We start from the raw sequence: 22,019 nt of genomic DNA on the forward strand, positions 1-22,019 counted from the left end.
GCAGTGTGCACGCGACGCTGTTATTGTTCGCCGGAGCTTCGCGCTCGCGGGGGGGTTAGACCAGGCCACCGCTGAGTTAGTACTAATACTGTCGTCTCGCGCGCGAAGAGAAAAGAGGGTGCGAGTGCCTTCATCGGGGGTCTGGACCGGTAGCGCGTGCAATTTCACATCGCCAGGGGTGGGAGGAGGCACTGAGGAGGCACTAACAGTACCCCGGCATTCAAGGGCGGGTCGTCGGGGGCCCCCGGACAGGCCGCGACGGGCTCCGATTGGCCGACTGGGTGTCAGACTGGGACGATCCAGAGCGGCCAGCTACGAACTGCATGCACGGCACAGCGAGCTATTATGATACATGCGTCATCGGATCTAGTTCCCTGGAACCTTCCTTCCTTTCTCGTCCGAGCGCCACCACACTATCAGTTGACCCTCCCCTGTGGGCTCCCGTGGGCCTGACCCGGACCAGACCCGACCCGACGCCCTCGACGAACGGCAAACACAGCGCAAACACAACGGCACGCGCGTCCGGCGCAGCGCCACTAGTCCGCACCCCGGCGTCTCTTCGATCCCAGCGCTCCTCGCCCGCGTCACGCTCTCCCACCGCGCGCGCCCCTGGCCTGTACACAGCGCAAGCGCACGTGCACGGCCACGCCGCACCGCACCGCACCGTGTCAACCCACCACCGCATCGCACCGCACCGCATCGCATCGCGTCGCGTCGCACGGCATCGGCGGCGCACGCCGTGCGCTCATGACCACCCGGCGCCCGTCGACGCGCCCATGGGGATCCCCGCGCGTATCTTCTCTATCAGCGCGCGCTTCATGAACTGCTCCTCCGCGAGCACCCGCGCGGTCTACGTCCCCGGCGCGGCGCGGCGCGATGCAGCACGATGCGACGCGAGGCGGCACGACGACACGACACGACACGACACGACACGACGTGACATGTCGATGCGAGGGACGGGACGGCGTGCGACGCGGCAGGGTTTGAATGTACGGATCAACGAACAAAACGGGATCCCATCAGCAAACCGGTCGCGACGCGTCGCACGCGCGCGCGACGTGCGCGTGCGCGTGAGCGTGTGGGGGTGCACTCACCCGCAGGAACCGGTCCAGGTCGATCCGCCCCGCGTTGAGCGCCCGGTGCAGGTGGTACACGGTGTCTTCGATCGCGTTGTCCTCCGCGACCAGGTCGACGAGCCTGCGAGCAGACGAACAGACAGGCGATCATTAGCACCGGGGACCGATCGGACAGCGCACTGATACGCGCCGATCGACCGCGCGGGCCGACCGAGCAGTCGTATCAAAACACGATAGAAATAGAATAGAATAAAATAAAATAAAATAAAGCAGAGAGGAAACGGCGCGACCAAAAATGGGTGAACAGCAAGCGCGGACGCGACGCACTGGTTATGCACGATGGACGTCGAGCACACGAGCTCGTCCACGGGCGGATCGCCCTTGCGCCGCAGCTCCGCGACGGTGCGCTCCGCGTCGATCACCGCGCCGCGGAGCCTGTCCGCGACCGCGCGGCACACGTCCCGCACGGCCTGCAGCCGCGCGCTCTCGTCGCGCACCGCGGGCAGCCCCGCGAGCAGGTCGCGCTGGTGCGCGCGCAGGCGCTCCGCGTCGAGCGCCATCGCCTGCGCGAGCGACACGCGCTCCGAGACGAGCCGCGCGTGCACGTGCGCGTGCAGGTCGAGGAGCTCGGGGTTCGGCGGGCGCGGTGGGAGGTGCGCGGACGCCGCCGCCGACGCTGCCGAGGCGGAGGGCGCGGGGTGCGTGGGGGGAGACGCGGCAGAGTGCGGGGCCGGTGGGGCGTCGGGGCTGTCTTCGTCGAGAAGGTTCGGTGGGGGTATGCGCGCGGGAGCGATTGCGGGGGGAGGCTGTGCAAGGGGTGTGCGTGTTTGAGGAGGGAGGTGCGCGTGGATGGGCGGCGGGGGCGGTGAAATCATCGGGCCCGGAGAAGCCGAGTGGAGCGTCGTGGCGATGATGGGAAAGGGTGCTGACATGGTCGCGTTTGGAGGCAGGGGCGGAACAGCAGGGAGGGACGCCCGGATGTGTGGGTTCGGAACGGGTGCCGGCCCAGCTGGAGGCGGTGGAGACGCGATGCCGAAAGATGTGGACGTGGGTCGCTCTCGAGGGTGCAGTGATGGCGGTTCGGTCTGGGGTGTTCCGAGCCTGGTGGCTGGACTCAGGTGGGGCGGCAGCGGCGGTCTGGGCGGAGGCTGCGGCGGGGCGCGCAAACCGAACCGAAAATAAAGGGATGTGCGAGGGGTGACGAGTGAACGGAACACAGACAATGAAAGGTGCTTACGGGAGAGAGTCCGGAAGGACCGTACGGGCCTCCGTTGGTGCGTGGTGACGCGTGAAGGGACGGGGCGGATCTAAGGGGAGACGTAGGGACAGGGACAGGCGCGCCCGGTTTGGGAGGCAAGGCGGGGCGATCGGCGTGGGAGACAGCCGGGGTGGTTGCGCCGGACGGGGGCGGATGGACAGTGGCAGGGTGCTTTGGCTTGGAGTAGACGGGAGGGGCCTGGGAGAAGTGGGCTTGCATGGCGTCGACGAGGGCTGGAAGGTTGCAGCCCTGATTCGGGTGTGAGCTCGGGCGATCGGGGAGGAGATGAGAGGATGGGTCGGGGACGTGCCTCGCTCTTTGTTTGCCAGTGGCGAAGGTAGTCGAGGGTGCAGCGGCCGCTGACGTCGATGAATTCGCCGGGCTTGATGAGCATGTCGGAGGTGGGGACGACGTAGGCGATGGGGGGCAGGCGGGGGTAGTCGATGGGGATCCATATGGCGACGGGGATGTGGTAGGCTGCGTTGCGGAAGGAGATGGGGAGGAGGCCGTGGAGACAGAGGAGGAGCTGTGTGCGGCCGTCGTCGTAAGCTGTGTGCGGGTCGTGTCGATGAGGGCGGAGATGAGGAGAGAATGGGGGCGGGGGACTGACTGTACACGTCCGTCTTTGGGCGGAGGGTGGGTGAGCGGCGGAGGAGGGCGTCGATGTCCGCGAAGGTCGCGTCGGGGCTGCGATAAGGGCGGGTGTGTTGGCGGAGCCAGGCGGTGGTCAGAGGCGAGGCCATGGGGAATGCGGTGGGCGGTGGGCGGTGGGCGGCGGGCGGCGGCGACGGCGGCGAGGGCGAGAGGGGGCTCGCGGGCGGGGTTAGGTTTGGGGGGGTTCAAGCAGCTGGGCCAGACCTGCCTATTGCGTGCACCTTCCTCGCCATCGAATCGAGAGATCCATCGATGACCCCCCGGTGCTTTGGCCCCCGCGTCCCCCTCCCTCCAGCGAGCGTCCTCCCGCCTGCATCGTCGTCGTCCCCCGTCCCCCCTCCCCTCCCCTCCCGTGCGACGCCCCCAAGCGGGGCCGGTCTCGGTGAACCGGCCCCACGGACCAGGATCCGGCGAGGCTCTGTGTGTGGCGGACGGATCGGACGGACGGACGCATCGAGTGTTCCGGATATGGGATCCTGAAGGAGCGAGCTCAGAACCACGGCGAGGGCCTCCCCCACGGACCCTTGGCGTTGCTCATCAGCACAGGCGCCCACTCGCCGCAGCCAGTCCGATCGCACACTCGACGCGCAGACCGCCGCCGGTCAGCCAGAACACCCGGCCTGCCAGTTCTCTTTCCGGCCTCGTCTGCAATCCATCTCCGTCGGATTCTCCCTAAGAATCCCTCAGATCTCCCCCATCTCGCCCTCCCCCAAGCCTGTCCCTCCATTCACCCTCTCCGCCCCCGCGGCCCGCCATTGCTGCTTTCGGCACTCGTCCTCTCCCTCACTCCCTTACATACACACCCCCACATATATATACACCCCCGCCCGGCCCCCTGTCCCCTCCTCCTCCTCCTCCTCCCGCTGCTCCTCACCGCCGCCGCCGTCGTCTAGCCCGACCCCACCGTCTGCCACAATGCCCCACTCCTCCCCCGCAGACCCCTCCCCCTCCCCCTCCTCAGACTCAAAGTCCCTCACCCCCCAGCGCAAGCATCGAAAGATGCTCAAGGACGGCACCAGCGAGGTCTGGCCAGAGTCCGTCGAGAAAATTTTCGTTCAAGGTATTACCCTTCCAGCCCCGTCTCCGTACCTCACTCTTACGTGTCCGCGATCGCGTCAGGCCTCCGCCAGTACTGGGACTCCCCCTGGGCAACCTACTCCCGCGGCCGCAGCCGCTGGCGCAATCAGTTCCTCGTCGACTTTCTCGCCTCCAACGGCATACAGCGCACAAAGAAGCAGGTCGCGAGCCACATACAGGTCCTGCGCAACATGTGGAAGGGCGAGCCAGGTTCGTTCCGTCCCCCCCCCCCCTCTCCCCTCTTCCTTTGCCTCATCACACCCGCTCCAGAATATCAGCTCGTCGCTGGCGGCGAGGAACTTTTCCAGGAGAACGGTCTCCTGGCGCCCGCCAATTTGAAGGAGCGCAGCCCCGATTCCGTCGCTTCCGAGATCTCAGTCAAGGAGGAACAGAGGGACGCCTTCTCCCCGCTCACCCCCGCCACCCCAAATTCCGCCTCCGATTACTCGTTTGACGACATGCGCGGGTCGCACCTCCCGTCCTCAGGCGCCCTCGCCTTCTCCCCGCATCCGCGCTCGTCCCAGCTCTACCTCACCCCACTCTCGCCCTTCTCCTCACCGTCCCGCGTCGCCGAGCAACGCCCCGCCAAAGACGAGTCCCTCGCGCTCTCCTCACCGTTCATATTCCCCGAAACCTCCCGCACGCCCTTCTCCACCTTCCCCCTGCCGCTCTCGCACCTCCCCCCCAATTCTCTTTCCAGCCTCTCTCTCTGGGCCGACGGCATGCAGCCGCTCACCGTCGACGTCGACCGCCTCGTCGACGCCTCCCGCTCTCCCGTACACCCATCCGCAGCGGTGCGCGTCTGCCTCAACATCAAGCTGTCCCTCGCCCCGCTCGACACGCCCGGCGCGCCAATGCTCTACGGCTTCCAGGCCGCGCTCACGTTCGCCGCGCCGTGGACCTCCACCGCGCAGTGCATCACCCGTGTCCACGGCGCCGACGGCTCGCAGCAGGAGGAGGTCGGCACATTCGAGGCATTGGCGCCTGGCGGCACCGCAGCCACGGCGGCGTCCTCGGGCGCGTCGCCGGCAGGCGGTGGGAACGCCAGCCAGCCTGTCGCCGCTCTGTTTCCAGATTCGTGTCTTGCCCGATGCAGATGGCTGCCTGCAGGTAAGAGCGTGCCCCGCCACTCTCCTCGCCCGACCACGCTGACCTCGCGTTCCCCCCCCACACACGTGCCGTCCTCTGTCTCGACAGGCGTCGAGACGCGCATCACGCAGCATGTCATCGTCGACAACGAGGAGCTCGCGTACATCGTGTACGAGCTTCACCGGCCGTTCGACGCCGTGCCCGCGGCCGAGTTTGTCGGGTTCAACATGGAGTCCCGCACGCGGACCCCGCTGCCTCTGTCGCATCGGCCCCAGCCGTCCTCCTCCTCCGTGGACCTCCTCTCCCCCGCCTCGTCGCTCTACCCCGTCAACTGGAGCTCGCCCTCGACGCCGTTCACCCCGCGCATGGACGAGGCGCCGTTCTTCTCGTGTCCGCAGTCCAACACCGGCGCCCCCCTCCCGCACCTGTCCCCCTCGGACATGGCGCACACGCACACGCCACATTACTCTTATCCCTCTTCCGCCCTGTTCTCGTAGTCCCGTCTCGCTCTCGCTCCGCTTTCCCTTCTCTTCGTTTGTGTTTTCTCTTCGGTCTCTGTACGATACGCATATCACTGATTAATCCGGCGAACGAGGAAGAAGAAGCAGCCTTCGCCGGCCGCTGTAGTATAAACACCCGTTTTTTCTTGATGCCCGCTGGATTCATTCATTCATTCATTCATTCGCTATTCATTCTTGGAAATGAAAGGAGGACTGTTCGGATTATTTTTTACATCTCTTTTTTTTCTTCATTCATTTTGTTTTGGCGCACGCACGCACTTCCTATGCCCCGGTCTACCTTATTCGCCCCCTACCTCCCCCTTCTCTTTCTGCTTTCCTTTTTCGTTGTTGTCGTCGTCATCATCACCATCGTCGTCGCGCCCGCGTGCCGCACCACCGCCCCTTCATTGTATCTTGCGTCGTTGTGGGACTTGTTGTAGAGATAGCCAAATCCGCTCTGCACGTGTCGCAACCCAAAATTTGTAGCCTTCCGAGCCCGCGCTCCCCCAATATATCGAGTCATCCGCGTCTTCCGTATGCATGTATTACATAGAGTGGTCCACGTATGATGTACATGACATGACCCCCACGAGACGCGCGCGCTGTCGACGCCCCCATCCCCATCCCACCCCCCGGACATCAAGCCACCGCATCGGGCTAGGACGCCCTGAACCGCGCGAGCTTCGCGGCGGCCTTGCGCACGCGCGCGTCGGGGTGCCGCGCCTCGAGCACGCGGAGCTCGTACAGGCTCGTCGCGAACGGGTTGCAGAGCTGCGGGTCCTCGAGCTCGGCGCGGTACACGCCGTCGACCGCGCGGTCCTCCGTCGACAGCAGCGCCTCGAGCTTCGGGTCGCGCGCGAGCAGCTCCTCGACGAACGCGAGCGCCGCGAGCACGCGCGGCGCGGGCCAGTGCAGCGCGGCGGTGAGCAGGCGCTTCGCGAACGCCGCCGCGCGCCAGGGCGGCGCGGCGCCTGCGGACGGGTGCGGGTGGAACGCGAGGCGGAGCGCGCGGAAGAGGAGGTCGGCGGTGGACTGGGATTGGTACGAGGATGAGGGCGAGGGCGCGTCGGACTTGAACGCGGGCGCGGGCGTGGAGTCCATGTCGGGGGCGAGGCTGGACGAGAGGACGATCGCGTACAGCTGGGCGATGAAATCGCTGAGATCGATGTTGAGCGCTTCGCCTGGCGCGCGGGAGGGAGATCGCGGGAAAGGCGAGGTCCGTGCGAGGGGGGAGGGGTGATAATAATAACGATAGTGATAATAATAAAGGACGGGTGAGTTCAGCATTGATAGGAACGGGTGGGGAAAAAACTGAAAAGGGGCAAATGACCTTGGCCTGAAAGGAGCTCGAATGCCGTCACGATGCATTGAAGTTTGTGCCGGACGTCACCCGCGCCCTTGTGAGCATGTGGTGATGTCAGGTCGCCCACGGCGTCGTGAGATTCACGCGCGATGAGTTCCTTGAGGACCTTCATCAAGTCCTTGAAGAAGTCGATGCTGACAAGGTGTGCGAACTTGGAGATGCCCCGGAGGGCCGCTGGCAGGAGCGGCGTCGGATCCGGGTTCTTCAGTATTCGGAAGTAGAGGACAAAGAGCAGCTTGAGCGCCTCCGTTTGCTGTATATGGCGTTGTTAACATTCGGTTCGCATCAGAGAACCGCCGTCGACGCAGGAGTCGCAGAACCTACATGGGACGATCGCTCTTCCTTGTCAACCTCGGCTTCCGCCTCCTTCAGTTCCTTTTCGATTTCCTTTCTCTCCTTCAATGCCTTCTTGCCCTTCTTGCTCAGATGGAGCTTCGCCTTCCCTTTGCCCTTTCCTTTTTGGGACGATTGCCCGTTCGAGCGATCCTCCCGTTCGACTCTCGCTTCCGATGCGCGAACCCCGAGCTCGGTTTTGAGGCGCAGGTGGAGCAGACAGGCGAGCACGTCCGGGTGCACGTTGAAACGGCGTTCCTTGATCATGCGATTCAGCAGGCGGACGATCTCCAGCGACGCCAGGCCCGTCTCGTCTGCACGGAATACAGAGATGATGCTGTTCAGACACAGGTCGGATGCCTGCGGAAAAGGATAGATGAGCGTCACGGTCGATCGCGAGACACAGAGCGGCGAAGCGGACCTCGTCCCAGGATTTCCGGCTCAGACGGGCGACGACGACGCTCATGAGGTTCGTGCGAAAATTAAAATGGGTGACGTCGACAAGAAGCGTGCATATGCATCGAAGGGCACTGTCTGCCAAGTCTGTCTTCGCTAGGTGGCTAGAAAATTAGCGTTTTGAAGGAGAAGAAGAACCGTGCACGTCGAAGTACCTTTGATCTCGGCCTCCAGGGTCTGAAGGTATGACTGATATACTCCCACTAGGCCCTGCTCCCACTCCCGCGTGCGCGCGACCATCTGACTGACCTTTTCCGCCTTTTCCATATCCGTGAGCGCGCGTATCCGGTAGCCCGGCAGGATGTCTTTGAACACGGCGAGTTGTGACAGGATGGCGAGCTTGCGGATGATAGGATCGTTTGGCACGGGCTCGGGATGCGCGGGAGTGGAGATTTCTGTCAGCGAGAACGTATGGAGGCGTCGAAGGAGACCTAGCTACGATGGAAGTCAGCATCGTGAGGTGAATTCCGTACGTCGGGGGCACTCACGCTATTCTCAGGGTCGCCCACGATTTCCTGACAGATACCAGCTATCTGTTCCTTGGCCCCTTGAATCCTCAGATGCCTCGACTTATTGCCGATGACATCGAGCACGGCCGGGCGGCCAAACCGAGCGCCTGTGGCCACGGTTTCGACCCTTTGTGGGGGCTCTGTTTTTTCGTCCTCCGATGATTCCTTGTCTGTCTCCGCGTCCTCGTGGTCCTCGTTCGTGAGGATCACGACCTTTTCGCCGCTCTTTTGTATTCGGCCGTCAGCGAGTTTGATGGGCAGACGATCTATGAACTGGTTATCGTCGGACTCGTTCCACGACGAACGACGTTTCCGCGGGACGGCCTCGTAGGAGGCTTCAACGTCCGAATCAGACTCGTATTGTTGCGCACGAAGGCTGCTAGGCACAGGTTTGGGAGGAGATTCGTCCTCTGAGAGCTCGGAGTCCGAGGTCATTTTCGAGAGGGCATCATTGTCTATGCCAGAGCTCCAAGCTTCGTCGTCGTCAGAGTGAGAATTTATTGACGGGAGGTCGTCGTCTACACGGGATTTAGGGGCAGGTTTTGTTAGACGGTGAAGTCGATCCTGCTCCTTTTTGCTCCTGTGTTGCGGTGGAAGATTGAATCGCGCAAGCAACCCATGAAGTGTTTTACGCACCTGGCAATACCCTTTTCGTCCAGGCTGCCCAGGAAAGACGCTCCAGTGCCATACTCGTTCACCAACTCCAAGTCTTGATCTGAGAGCTCAAAGTCGTCTCCTTGATCAGGGATAGGGATGGTTATTTGCTCGGATGCACGCTCTTTTTTCGCTACCTTGACCTTGGCCTTGGTCTTGCCCCCACTCTGTGAGGACTTGCTGTGCGTGATCTTACGCTTTTTGGAGGGCCCCTGGAAGAAATGTTCAGCAAAGCACTGGTCCACTTCAGAACGTACATACCTGGCTCGTTTTTAATGGGCGCTTTCCTTGCATGTGAGGTTCGGCCTGAGCAGATAAATGTTTTTAGAGTCGGAGACTTTTGCGAGCCAAGTTTCTCACGAAATCTGGACGCGTCTGCTGATCACGCGTCTTGAACGGCGCGTCCAAAGCACGCGAAACGTTCAATCTCATCCTCCTATAACGACCTACGGCGTACTCTGTGATGGAAGAGCCACCGCCAACCACGCACACGCTCAGACCGCATCATGTCTGCCTTCTCAGTCTTATTCACACAGTCTTCAAATATCAATCACGGAACCGTTTTACGGCCGCTGCTACCACTTCCTTCCTTCTTCACGTATACAGAGTGATAATGCATGAAGTGGCGGAGGTACGCTTGAGACATTTTTCGACGAGAATCCCTTTTTGAGAATGACCCCTCATGTTGTCAGGTAGGACAGCCCAGCACATACCAAGGGCTGATGTCGTCTTTGTTTCGAGGGCCCGACAGCAACACGGAAGGCGCTCGCGCTTTTCTGGACACTCTCGCTCCTGCAGTGAATCCATTATCGTACTCAGGAAACATGACAGAGTAATTGAATGCCATATATATTAGTATCTGGACTTCGTCTCTGTGGACCAGATGACAAACTTTTTCAATGGTGAGTGACGGCGCTCAGAAACAGCTACAGTGCCCTCATGGCGCACAAAGCCACATCCTATTTGTTTGTAGATCCAAAGGGAGACATGGAAGTATGTCGGCGCATCTCACTCCTTCTTGCTCAGTAGATCTGATCGACATCTTCAGCCAGAATTGGTGTGTTGTTTCCTACTTATGTCAATTGTTTCAGTGTATCGTAATGGTGGCATCACAAAGTATCGTCGGTCCCTTCTTGGATACTTCTGTCGAAGATGCTACGTTAGCTTCATCAAGCTCTCTTACGCAGGCGTGATCAAACTGCGACGTGATTATCACCATTGGTTGGCTGGTTACCAGACTGGCTATGAGCAAACGGAAAAGGATCTCATAACTTACGGTAGGAGTGCTCGTATGGTCTTCTTTGTACAACTCGACTCATCACCATCAAGACCGACTCGTCACAAAAACTCATGCGGATGAATATGAATGGGCGCAGCCTGCTCCGTATGCCTCGTGAGTTTCGTAACGCTCCAATGGCAACGCAGCAACTGATTCCGTTCAAGTTTCGAGAGGGGGATTACCATTGCCGATACTAATCTGGCGTCGGAGAGCCTCCGTCGCTTCTTTGAGCAGCATTTTCACGATGGCAACGATTCGTAAGTGGTTTGTCTATTCTCTGATAGTTGGGAGCTATATCACTACCAGAGGTGTTCGTCAGCATGCTTTGCTTAATCTTTCTCGCATGCACTACCTCCGCCACGAGTTTGTGGCAACTCGCAAGGTTCAGGCTTTCTTCCGCGTTGTTCGGCGTTATCTCATGGTCCCTCTCCGCAGTTCTTGACGGAAGCCATTGACATCGCCCGAACAGCAAACGACACAGAAACGCTGCAGCACTGTCAGAGGTAATTCTGAGTCCGGCTCACCTTCTTTAGAAAGCTCAAGGCTTATTTTCATAGTCTGCTGCATCGACTCCCTCCGTTGCATAAAAATGACAGACTTGCACTGAACGAGATTCAGCCTGGCCTTCATCCGCTCGAAGTCTTGTTTGACGTCGAGAAGCTCACCAGAGTATCGAGCGTACGAGCCTTTACTTTACGACGCTGAATGTGTGACTAACTTTGAGCTGCAGGAGCAGCCTCTGAGTGCTGCGTTCGAAAAGATTGCTCAAGCAAACGGCTTATATGACCATTGGATTGACGTTCAAGGTCATTCACCAGACTACGCCGAGCAATGGAGCCAGCATGCAGTCCAATCCTTCGTATGGAGCGTGGCCGGTGAGTGGGTTGCATTACCACCTTCCTGTCTAAAACAACCCCAGGTTGCCATAGACTGGCCGCTATCGAGGAGGATATCGTTACTGCATTTGGCGAAATCGGGGGAGACGATAACAATGTCCTTACGGTGAACCTGAACAGGGCTTACAGGGTACGCTCGTCCCTCGTCCGCCGTAGAGTTCGGAGAGGGTCCAAGCCTGATGCACCCTGCAGCGAGCCCGACAAGGCCAATATCAACCCGCCTTGGCTATGCTTCTCGAACCCGATGTCTGGCGAGGGTTGAATATGAGCGACTACGTTCAATGGGCATCTCAGATATGGCATATCCTAGTGCTGAGAGCGACTCGGCGGTGAGTCTATTCGAATGACGCACTGCGCGCGCGCAGCTCATGGTGACAAAACGCGCCAGGGGCCAAGACAGACTATATCTAGATTTTCTGAGGCCTCGGCGGCCATCAAGTCCTTTCAATTCAAAAGACTACTCATTCGTGGAGGGCGGGTCGCCCACATCGATTATACGAGATCCGTTGTATGAGACGATGCGACTGCGTGTGAGTACCTTACTGTCGCACGTCTCGCTTGTTCGTTTATCGATTACATCTCGCGTACAGCAAGCGGATCAAGGGGCTGTCTCTGTCGAGAGGCTTCTCAGGGCCATCTGGCATGCAGAGTTTCAGTGTCGTTATGGTTCTTACAGAACGGGCATTATTTTACTTGCCGATGTTGGGCTAGAGTTTGGGATGTCGAAGCGGTGCAGAAAAATCATGGAAGAGATTCTTCCTCAAGTGAGTTTGTCTAGTACAGACGCAGTCGGTGGCTGACAAAGCACATCCAACGCAGATAATCAACGGTGACGACCTTGAGCAGCGCGCGCTTGGATGTTTCACTTATGCTCGTTGCATCATCGCCGCGGGGAACAGGTCTTCTGAGTCGATACGGGAGGCGATGCCGTACCTCGCTATCGCGGAGAAAGATTATTCAACGCTGGAAATTCTGCGCTCCCTTGCGGATGTTCAGTACCTTGTTTCTGTTTTGTACCACAATCTGGAGATGGAGGAGGAAAGGGACCAGGCTGCAAAGCGACATTTGGAGACAGAGGAGGAGAGAAAGAGGGAGTCCATCGTTACATCCGAAGATTGGGTATCAGATGTTTGGGCGTTGGTCTGTGACGTGGGATTGATGTTGGCGGCCAGGTAGGCCACAGTACATCCGTATTTCGATCAACTCTGTAGCAGGACGACGATGTATCTATATGATCAGAAGAGCGAGCTAGTGACAATGATACTCATATACGACGGAGAACAGAGATACTACCGAATAGACACTTAAGAATTCCTACACTTCCCTTACGCTTCCAGGCCAGCAAAGCGATACGCCAACGATCTTCGCACCCGACTTGACTTACCCGCGAGCCAGAGTCCCCAATCCCTCAACGTGGACAAACGCACGGGTAGCCAGGCAGCGTAACCGCCATTCACGCCACCCGCGGTCATGCCCACTGCGCTCGCCATTCGCTTCGCGACGGCGATGACTTGGAGCGCGCGAACCCGGCGAATCTTCGCCCATGCCTCGATGCCATCGTTTGAACGAAGTGACTTGTCAGCAAGGGCAGTTGCAAGGACAGGGCCAAGAGTGATGGCGTCGCGGAGACCGAGGTTCATACCTTGACCGCCGGCAGGGGGGTGTATGTGCGCTGCATCGCCGACGAGGCAGACTACCCCTGCATCTGATGCATCGTTGTCCCCGAGGGTGGTGAAAAAGCTATCGGCAACGGAAGAACGGGTGAGGAAACGAGTCGACCAGATGACTTCAGTAATGTGGAGGGGATCAGGGTTGATCTTCGGGTCGGAAGACATGTTGTAGGGCCCATATCTGTCGACGAGGTCCTGCACGTACTCCAGGGACGGATGGGCAGGAAGAACACCTAAGGTCGCAAAGGGAACTCCCGACGCAATACGATATATGGCCTTTCGAGGGGCGCTCTTGGAGGTGGATACCTCCTCCGGGTATGGAAGGGGAGAGCAGATGAAGAAGCTCTCCTCAGTAAGGACACCGAACAATACATTGCGACCAGCTTCGGTGGGAGGTCGGCTGAATGTGACATCCGCGATGGCCATCTGCGCCAATGTGTTTGAATCACCAGAAGAATCTTCGCCATCTGGGTCCGCAAAGCCGATGCCAGACATTCGACGAACCTGTTGGAAGGCGTTGAGTTGGAACAAAGACATAGTGGAATACAGGGCATTCATACTATAGATTGCCCGCCATCGGCGCCTATAACGTATCGAGCTCTGATTTTCTGACCATCCTCGAAAGTCACTTCAATCGGGCCCATGTCCCCAGAAGCCTTCTCCATGTTCACTGCTTTGTATGGCCTGTAAACGGGGATTTTTTGTGAATGGAGCTTGCTTGCAAGGACCTTCTCCGTCATGTGTTGCGGCAAAAGAAGATAGAAGGGGTAGCGCGTGTAGGGGTGCAAGGCATGGAAATCGGCGGAGACGAGGAGAGACGACCGGTCGTAATATTGCATGCTGCCAACTTTCATACCAAGGCTGATCAAGTCATCTGCAACACCGATGGTGTTAAGTTCCTGGCAAGAAGTTAGCTTACCGAATGATCGGCAAAAAAAACGCTAAGAACGCACCTCCAGGGTAGCGGCATGGATGACCATAGCGCGGGAGGAATGCTCCTCTTGGTCCGTTGCGTCAACCACAACAAAATCATTGACCCCTTGATGCTGAAGAGATAGGGCCAGAGACATGCCCGCAGGCCCTGCGCCTACGATAAGCAGTGTAGTACTGGCTGGAAGAGGCATAGCAGGAGGGTGATGAGGTCGCAGGAGGCCGCTGCGCTCCCTATATACTCCAATGCATGCCTGTGGCACATCTCAAGGGGATAATAGGCTACCTCTCAAGGTAAGGCTTTATGAGCGTATATCAGCAGAGGTTTATAGACGCCGTCATTTGTTAGCAGACGGTCAAAAGGTGGAAATTGAAAGCCCAAACGAGTGCGGGTTGCAGGTCTGGGCACGATGTCTACAACCCGACCATGTCGGTTTGGATCAGTTGGTGATACGCCACTGGAGATAATGCGAGTGGGATCACAGGGGGATACACAGCTGGTATATTTGACCCTGGGCGCAGTCATGGTGAGCTTGATGACCTTGCTTCATTGACAGAACACGTCCAAGTCCGATTGGCGACCCAAACCGGCAGTGCGCGACGCGACTCGGTCACGCCTAGCATCACGTTCTGTTGCAGGGCGCGTCCTCGCAGTTGAGCACGATCTCGCTTGCATCCTCCACGACATCGCCTTGCTCGGTCTCCTCATGGATGGCCAGATTCCACAGGAAGAGGACTTCTCCACTCTTCCAATTGAAGATAGACTCGCTCACAAGAACTGGAAGGCCCGCGTCAGCGCTTATGAATCTCTAATCAAGACTTTCCAGCTTACAGCCTCAGACACTGATCCTGCTTTCAAACCGTACCTGAATAACACAGATCTGCTCAAGAAAATTGCAACGGACTCCAATGCGGTCGCTCAGGAGAAAGGAGTGGAATGTTTAGTGGCGTTGGTCAAGTTTGCAGGCGAGAATGCTGCGCGGACGAGGGAGGTGGTAGTCCCCGCCTTGGTTGACAAGTGCTTCGGTTCCACGCGAGCAGGTACAAAGAATCAAGCTCTGGAGCTTACGTTGCAGTATGTTGAGGTTGAGAATGGCGGAACTGGTGTTGTGGTATGTGCATCGCCGCCTACCATCCTCTCATAACTTTCAATATGCTCCTCGTCGGGATAGGACAACATTCTCCCTGGTTTGGGAGCCAAGCAGCCAAAAGCCGTTACGGGAGCGGTCATGGTATTGAAGGAGATAGTACGGTGAGTTTTCTTGCCATAAGAACGCGTAGTGGGTGTCTGGCTCTTCATGTGCACCACCTAGAGTGTCAATGTCACATCTGAGCTATCTGCAGTGCGCACGACCATGGATAACTTTTCATTCTGTGAACGATGTCTCATGCAACTCGTGCTTTGGCTGGTCCAAGGTCTCGATGGTCGTCACCGCCTCCATGTGTTATCTTCGCGCTCACTCTACCGACAGAGCTACTCGACGGGATCGCTCTTCTCTTTCCTTCACGCTAACAATCACGGCTCTGCATGTCCTGACCACATGAATTCGTAGGCAATTCGGCATCCAAGTAACGCCGCCAACAGCTGTCTTGAAGGCCCTCCCCAAGATATTTGGTCATTCTGATAAAACGGTTCGTGCAGAAGGAATCAACTTAACGCACGCGCTGTATCAGTATCTTGGTGCTGGTATCGAGCCATTTCTGGCGGACCTCAAGCCACTTCAAGTCAAGGAGTTGAAGGAGACATGGGAGTCTATGGAGAAGGATGGGAAAGGTCGAGGAAGCCTTAAACCGGAGAGAATGACGAGGCAGCAAACAAGAGATGCCGAAGCTCAGGCTGCAGCGGGAGATGATGGTCCTGCTGACACGCTTGTAGAGGAAGGTGTGTTTGATGTATCTAGGTCAGTTACGCAGCTGTTTACAATTATGAGCAGACCTCGCGCCTCTAGATCCAAGACAATTTGCAGAAGAAGTTGATATCGTCCCCAAGCTACCCTCCAACCTTCAAGGGAACCTCGCATCCTCCAAGTGGAAGGAACGAAAAGAGGCGCTGGATGATCTTCTTACGCTTCTGAATGCTACTCTTCGCATCAAGGAGGCACCTGAATTGGGTGATCTGGCTAAGTCTTTGGCCACACGCGTTCAAGCAGACGCAAATATTAACTGCGTTACGGTGGCGGCGCAATGCGTAGAGGCGCTCGCTAAAGGAGTGCCGGGTGCTTTTGGCAAATACAGAGAAGCAGTTGTTCCTCCAATGCTAGAAAGGTTGAAAGAAAGGAAGGCAAATGTCACAGATATCATCGGTGCCGCACTTGATGCCGTGTTCAAGACAGTGAGTAGTCAGACATATCTGATATTATTTGTCTTGACGTTCTCCTAGACTACTCTTGGGGAGATCTTGGACGACCTCTTTCCCGCTATGCGCAACAAGAATCCACAGGTCAAGGAGGGTACCTTGAAGTTTCTGTCTCGATGTTTAGCAACGTCTACACAGCCTATATCCCCTGCGCAGGTCAAACCTCTTTGTGACGCTCTGGCGCCCGTGCTTGAAGACTCCTTTGCTGGGGCTCGTGATGAAGCGGCGACGTCTCTAGGGACATTGATGAGGATGGTTGGTGAGAGACCACTTGGCGCTGTGATGGAGGGGCTGGCAGATATGCGCAAGGCGAAGGTGAAAGAAGCTTTTGAGAAGGCCACAGTAAAAGCCAAAGCAGGGGCTGGCGGACCTCCTAAATCGGCTCCGCCTCCCAAAGAGCCTCCAAAGAAAGCCTCAGCTTCGGCGAAGAAAGCCCCGGCTCCAGCTCCGGCGCCCCCGCCCCCTCCACCTATCGAGGACGATGTCCCTGCCTCACCTGTTGCCCCTCCGAAGTCCAAGGGCCCGCCGGCTCGATTGTTAGCGAAAAAGCCACCGGCCGCGGCTGGGGCGGCTCCATCGAGTGCGCCAGCGAAAAAGCCTCCTGCGGCTGCCGCCGCCGCCGCCGCCGCCGCAGCAGCAGCAGCCAAACCTTCAAAATCAGCAGCCTCTGCAGCTCCCGGAGCTCTTGATACCTTTAAATTTAAGCACAACCCCGAAGATGCGGAAGCCCTCGTCGCAGAGCTCATACCAGCCAACATTGTGACGGATTTTGGTGACGCCAATTGGAAAACGCGGTTGGCAGCGCTCGATGAGATGACCACCTGGGTTGAAGGTGCAGTTGATGATTTGGATGCAGAAGTGGTCGTTCGTTTCTTAGCCAAACGTGGATCGAACGAGAAGAACTTTCAGGTCAGTTTTCTCATGTGAATTGCTTCGAAATGGTCCTCTGAACCTTGTTCTCAGGTCTCGGCCAAGCTGTACGGCATTCTCGTCATTCTTGCGGAAAGGTGTCCCTCGTTTGGGAGATCGTCGGCTGCGTTGGCGATTCCTCATCTTTCGGAGAAGTTGGGTGACATGAAGCTGAAGAAGCCTGCTGGCGATGCGCTCGTAACTTTCGCGGAGAAGACCTCATTACAGTTTGTTTTGGGCCAAGGTGAGCTCTACAATCATTCAACATCGCGATTTCAACTAATCCACTCGTTGCATTGAGCTTATGAGCCTCTCAACAAGACAAAGGCGCCGAAAGCTTTGGCAGACGCCATAGGCTGGATTCAAACAGTTCTCCTCGAATTCGGTATTGCGGGTCTGTCTCTACGAAGTCTGATCGACTTTCTCAAGACAGCACTAAAGAACTCAAACGCGGCTGTGCGTACAAGTGCTACGAAGACGCTTGTGTCTGTAAAGCTATTCGCTGGCCCTGGTGAGCCTCGCTTTACTCTGGCACGTGAGTTTCAGTTTCGTTTACACAGGATCTAGGCATCAAGGATCTACTTGAAGACTTGAACCCTCAGCTCTTGGGGACTATTCAAAGTGAATTTGACAAGGTTGAAGGACAGCCTGCTCCTGAGCCAACCCGCACATCGGTCGATCTTGCGAACATGGGATCTCAGGGAGGGTCCGCAGGAAAGGGTAATGCTGCTGCTGGGGATGCGTTGGACGATTTGTTCCCTCGCGTGGAGATCGATGGTTTGTTGAAGGGAACCACAATATTGACTGACGCCAAGAGCGAAGCTTGGAAGTCGAAGAAAGAGGCCCTCGAGACACTACAGGCGATCCTTGATCAGGGCTCAAATAAACGTTTGAAGCCGCAGATGGGTAAGCTCACTCTATTTAACCGTGATTGCTAGCTCTGACTTGCTGTAGGTGAGATTGGCCAGATATTGAAGGCACGCGTCACCGATGCGAACAAGGCCGTCCAAACACTAGCCCTTGATATTGTCTCCCGAATTGCTACTGGCATGGGCAAACCTTTCGAAAAGCAGACTCGCTTCTTCGTCCTTCCAGTTGCTACAGTTGTTGCAGATCAGAAAGCCCCCATTCGGGCCGCTGCGCTTTCGACGCTATCGGCAATCGCGACAGCCTGTGAAAGTTTAGAGCCCTTGGTCCATGGCCTCAGCACGGCATTGGAAACTAATAACCCCGTGCAACGCGCCAATCTGTTGACTTGGCTGGTCGACTGGTTCAAAGAGCATGAGCTATCGCCTGGCCTCGACTTGAGCGGCTGGGTTGCTCCTATAGTGTCGTGTTTAGACGATCGTAATAGCGAGGTACGAAAGGGTGCTCAAGGCATGTTACCGTTCTTAGTCGCATCAGCTGGATTCGACCGCGTCCTTCACCAAACCAATTCTTTGAAGCCTGCTTCGAAAGCCACAGCTGTGCCACTCATCAACGCAGCTCGTGCGGCAGCTCCTGCGTCGACCTCAGCATCAACAGCTCCTGCTCCGGCATCAGCACCGATCAAAGCTCCTGCTCCAGCCAAAGCTGCTCCCTCGAAGCCTATCATGCCTTCACCCCCCGCTCCATCCAATAGCCCCCCTCAGTCCCCGAAAATGGCACCGGCAAGTAAACTGTCGGGTGTTCGACGCAAGCTTCCACAGGGTACGCTTCCTCGACCAGAATCGAGGACCGAAACCAACGAGGACGCTCCTTCCTCTCGCTTGCCAGGCAAACCAAGTGCGGCTGGAGGTTTTGGTCTGAGGCGACCTGGGATGCCAGTACCCACCGCACTCAAGCCAGCCCCTGCTGCTGAAGCTGCGCTGCCAATGTTATCAGCCTCCTTGCCATTTTTCGGCACGAACTTGGATACGAAGAGACTTCGTCTTGCGAAAGATCCACAAAAGTGGATCAACGAGGGAGGCAGCACACGCAAAGATTTAGCAGATCTTTTGCAGCACCAAATTGAACCGAACGCATCGAAAGATCTTGTTGCTCACCTCTTTAGTCACGATCATAACGCCGTGAACGATCATGTTGCGGGGTTGACTTCGATATGTGATTTCTACATGCAATTACAAGCCGGAGACGAGTCGCTGGGAATGTCGCCTTCAGATCTGAAGACTGTCGGGATTGCTAATGCCGATTTGGCCCTCAAGTATGTCTCAATCAAGGTGCACGAACCCCAATCCAACCTTGTCTCAAAGTGCTTGGACGTTATCGACGCTGTGCTTGCCTTCATGAAGGGTGTAGAGTATCAGCTATCAGAAGGCGAAGCATTGTGCTTCATTCCGACAATAGTGCACAAGGTATGCCCGCAGTTCATCTGATATTTGGCAATGATCCTGACGCTCGACGACATGCAGTTGGGCGATGCTCGTGAACCTGTGCGCCTGCGTGTGCAACAAATAGTTCAAATGTTGCCCAAAGTCTATGCCTACAGCAGAGTATTTCAGCTACTACTAGAACACGGCTTAAAGTCGAAAGTTTCGAAGACACGCCAGTTCACCCTCGATGAACTCGGCGGCTTGCTGAAGCGGTCTGGGCTAGGGGCATGCGAGCCCCAAAAAGCATGCCCTCAGCTAGCATCGATGATTGCGGACAAGGATCCAAATGTACGAAAATCGGCCCTATCAGCTTTGAGGTGAATTCTTCCATGTTCGAAGGTTCGATGAGTTACTGATACTTGGATAGCGAGATCTTCTTGTTGGTAGGAGAAAAAATATGGACTCTTGTTGGTCCGCTTTCGCCAAAGGATAAGACACAGCTCGAGGAGCGTCTTCGGAGAGTCGCAGGCCCTAGTTCTTCAGAACCACAAGAGAGCCTGGCGCCAGCACCGCCTTCCCAGGTTACCCGCTTGACATCTGGCCTTGCTCGACCTGCTTCCCCGTCCACTAACTTGTCGCGTCCTGGAGGTCTGCCTCGACCTTCCAGTCCATCTGTTGCTGCTCCGTCTCGGCTTGCTCGTCCGAGTTCCCCTCCGGCTGCCAGAGCAATGTCTCCAGCATTATCAGGGATTGCTCGACCTGGCTCACATCTACCCGGGCCTACCTCTCCTCCTAGCCGTGGCAAAAGCCTCCTGCCCTCTAGATTAGGTCCTCCCAGGCCACGTACAAATACCTTACGGTCTCAGCTTCAAACTCCTGCGACAAGTGCTGACGCTGTAGTGGAGCCAGAGCCAGCACCAGCATACATTCATGACAGCAACGCTCAAGGTTCACATATAGAATCTTGGCGAAGCGGAGAACCTCCAGAAGATCCTGAAACCGCCCCTCCACCGTCTAATGATATCACCTTGACCATTTCAACTATTCTGAGCACCGATTCGGATCGTAGTGTTGATGCGCTGAAAAAGATTCAAAAAATTTTGCAGCTCGGACCCGATGCGGGGCCATCGTCATCGCTTTATCGTGATCTCGCGGAACATACTGAGGGACTGATCGAGACTCTGACACTTCAAATGGCTCATGCCTCGGATCGACCTGAGCGCAACATTCGACTAGCCAAGCATCTGATACAAACACTCAATGCTTTCTGCGACAACCCCCTCCTTGCTGAGTCTCTGACTGTCGACAACCTTACACCTCTTCTAGAGGAGCTCGCAACCAGGCTACTTCAGACCGACGACAGTGCAGACAACGAGGTGAAGAATCTGTCTAGGTTCATCAATATGATCATGCTACGATTGTTTTCGACTGGAAGAAGGATCACAGTGTTTAGGTATTTCTTTCCAAAGCACGGCGAGATGCTCAACTCACAATATTCATTAGAGCACTATTTGCACTCCTTCTGCAAATTGTCAAGCCGTTTCCCAGCAAAGGCACATCTGCAGATTCACAAGATGCAAAAGTTGCTGAGCTCGTGCTCAAATGTATCTGGAAGTTGGCGAGAAATATACCTCAAGATCTTGTGGAACTGAAACTGGACCCAGTGGAATTATTCCCAGCTGTTGAGCACTTCCTCCAATCAGTTCCGCCGAACGAATGGCGAGCGAGGTCAACAAATAAGGTACCTTGTGGCGACATGCCTCTCAGAACCGTGAAAGTCATCATACAACATGTAGTCGGTCAGTTTTCATCATGATATCGTCGTATCATCTGCTTACCCTTTGATAGCGCACTATGCGGATGATGTGTATGATATACTGTCTTCGTCCTTCGATGATCCTTCGGCGACCATCGTATATCCATATGTATATCGGATTCTCAACTCGAGCTCTGTACGGCAAGCGCCCGCTGCTCCAGGCCCCCGTGATGAACGGAATAGAAACGGCAACTACCAAGCTAGGACTTTCTCCCCACCAGAAAGTCGTGCTGACTCTCCTCTCGAAACTGCATCATCTGCTGCATCCGGTGACATCCGTCCTTCTTCTCCTAGCCACCGCACAAGTCGAAGTGTTACTTCTATCAGCGGCACAATTTCTCCACCAGTAGAAGAGCCTGATCCAGATGCACAGCTTCTCTTGATCATAGGTCATATATCGAGTGAGACGACTGGCGCAATGCACAAAGAAGGGATCACCGAGCTTCATCAATTCTTAAAAGCTTATCCGCTCAAACGGCCAAAGGTAGAAAAAATGCTTGAAGCTACTGGACCTGCTTTCCGCAAGTACATCTCTCGTGCCCTCGCCAGTCGAGCTGCCGAAGATGAAGAAAGGGATGTAGCTGTGCAGGATACGTTGCAAAGTAAGTCTAGTCTTCTGGATCAAATGGTCTTCTTCCTCTAACAAATCCAAAGAACTGGAAGCCAAACGTAATGATCCTGTACCCGTGCCAATGTCACCTTCAAGAGCTGACAGTACCTCGCCTCGATCGGCTGCCTCTCGTATCAGCGGCTCTGAGCTGGAAGGAACATCGCAGGAGAAGCTAGACAAGCTATCGAGACTGCACAACCTCTTCCAGTACCGTACCAGCACAGCTAGTACTGCGTCTTCACTTGGTCGAACCGCTCGGTCGTAAAATCCCGAGGTCCTGGAAGTCATGTACA

General features: G+C 56.7%; 5 protein-coding genes across 5 annotated transcripts; 2 read left to right on the top strand and 3 right to left on the bottom strand.

Annotated features, from left to right (window-relative positions):
* Positions 1–302: 302 nt before the first annotated feature.
* Positions 303–736, bottom strand: HETIRDRAFT_432558 (uncharacterized protein). The gene has a single exon (XM_009544527.1). It carries the CDS (start codon positions 698–700, stop codon positions 344–346), a length of 357 nt encoding a protein of 118 aa, XP_009542822.1. The 5' UTR covers positions 701–736; the 3' UTR covers positions 303–343.
* Positions 737–1,019: 283 nt separating this feature from the next.
* Positions 1,020–3,077, bottom strand: HETIRDRAFT_448956 (uncharacterized protein; the record flags this gene model as incomplete). The annotated part of the gene is made up of 5 exons (XM_009544528.1): positions 1,020–1,197; positions 1,257–2,224; positions 2,314–2,583; positions 2,699–2,883; positions 2,945–3,077. The coding sequence occupies 5 exons, from the start codon at positions 3,075–3,077 to the stop codon at positions 1,020–1,022; spliced, it is 1,734 nt and encodes a 577-aa protein (XP_009542823.1).
* An 826-nt stretch (positions 3,078–3,903) lies between these two features.
* On the top strand, positions 3,904–5,651 carry HETIRDRAFT_425053 (uncharacterized protein; the record flags this gene model as incomplete). The annotated part of the gene is made up of 4 exons (XM_009544529.1): positions 3,904–4,048; positions 4,108–4,275; positions 4,336–5,175; positions 5,263–5,651. 4 exons carry the CDS (start codon positions 3,904–3,906, stop codon positions 5,649–5,651), a joined length of 1,542 nt encoding a protein of 513 aa, XP_009542824.1.
* A 535-nt stretch (positions 5,652–6,186) lies between these two features.
* Positions 6,187–9,263, bottom strand: HETIRDRAFT_432559 (uncharacterized protein; the record flags this gene model as incomplete). Its single annotated transcript, XM_009544530.1, has 8 exons — positions 6,187–6,835; positions 6,985–7,270; positions 7,342–7,710; positions 7,772–7,902; positions 7,962–8,241; positions 8,295–8,895; positions 8,952–9,181; positions 9,231–9,263. 8 exons carry the CDS (start codon positions 9,261–9,263, stop codon positions 6,312–6,314), a joined length of 2,454 nt encoding a protein of 817 aa, XP_009542825.1. The 3' UTR covers positions 6,187–6,311.
* Positions 9,264–9,432: 169 nt separating this feature from the next.
* Positions 9,433–21,991, top strand: HETIRDRAFT_42815 (uncharacterized protein; the record flags this gene model as incomplete). The annotated part of the gene is made up of 26 exons (XM_009543463.1): positions 9,433–9,600; positions 9,662–9,766; positions 10,018–10,246; positions 10,299–10,362; positions 10,413–10,505; positions 10,806–10,926; positions 10,979–11,123; positions 11,168–11,274; positions 11,337–11,473; positions 11,545–11,908; positions 11,964–12,245; positions 14,464–14,853; positions 14,917–14,996; positions 15,298–15,626; positions 15,679–16,076; positions 16,125–17,009; positions 17,064–17,253; positions 17,311–17,520; positions 17,577–17,915; positions 17,964–19,342; positions 19,400–19,677; positions 19,728–19,985; positions 20,097–20,753; positions 20,804–21,099; positions 21,149–21,718; positions 21,825–21,991. 26 exons carry the CDS (start codon positions 9,433–9,435, stop codon positions 21,989–21,991), a joined length of 8,241 nt encoding a protein of 2,746 aa, XP_009541758.1.
* Positions 21,992–22,019: the final 28 nt, after the last annotated feature.

This window comes from Heterobasidion irregulare (genome assembly GCF_000320585.1).
Source record: "Heterobasidion irregulare TC 32-1 unplaced genomic scaffold scaffold_02, whole genome shotgun sequence".
Classification (NCBI taxonomy): Eukaryota; Fungi; Basidiomycota; class Agaricomycetes; order Russulales; family Bondarzewiaceae; genus Heterobasidion; species Heterobasidion irregulare.

Bases quoted from the DNA above. Each gene is read 5' to 3' on its own strand.
- HETIRDRAFT_432558 (XM_009544527.1), bottom strand. From the start codon at position 700: ATGCGGTGCGGTGCGATGCGGTGGTGGGTTGACACGGTGCGGTGCGGT.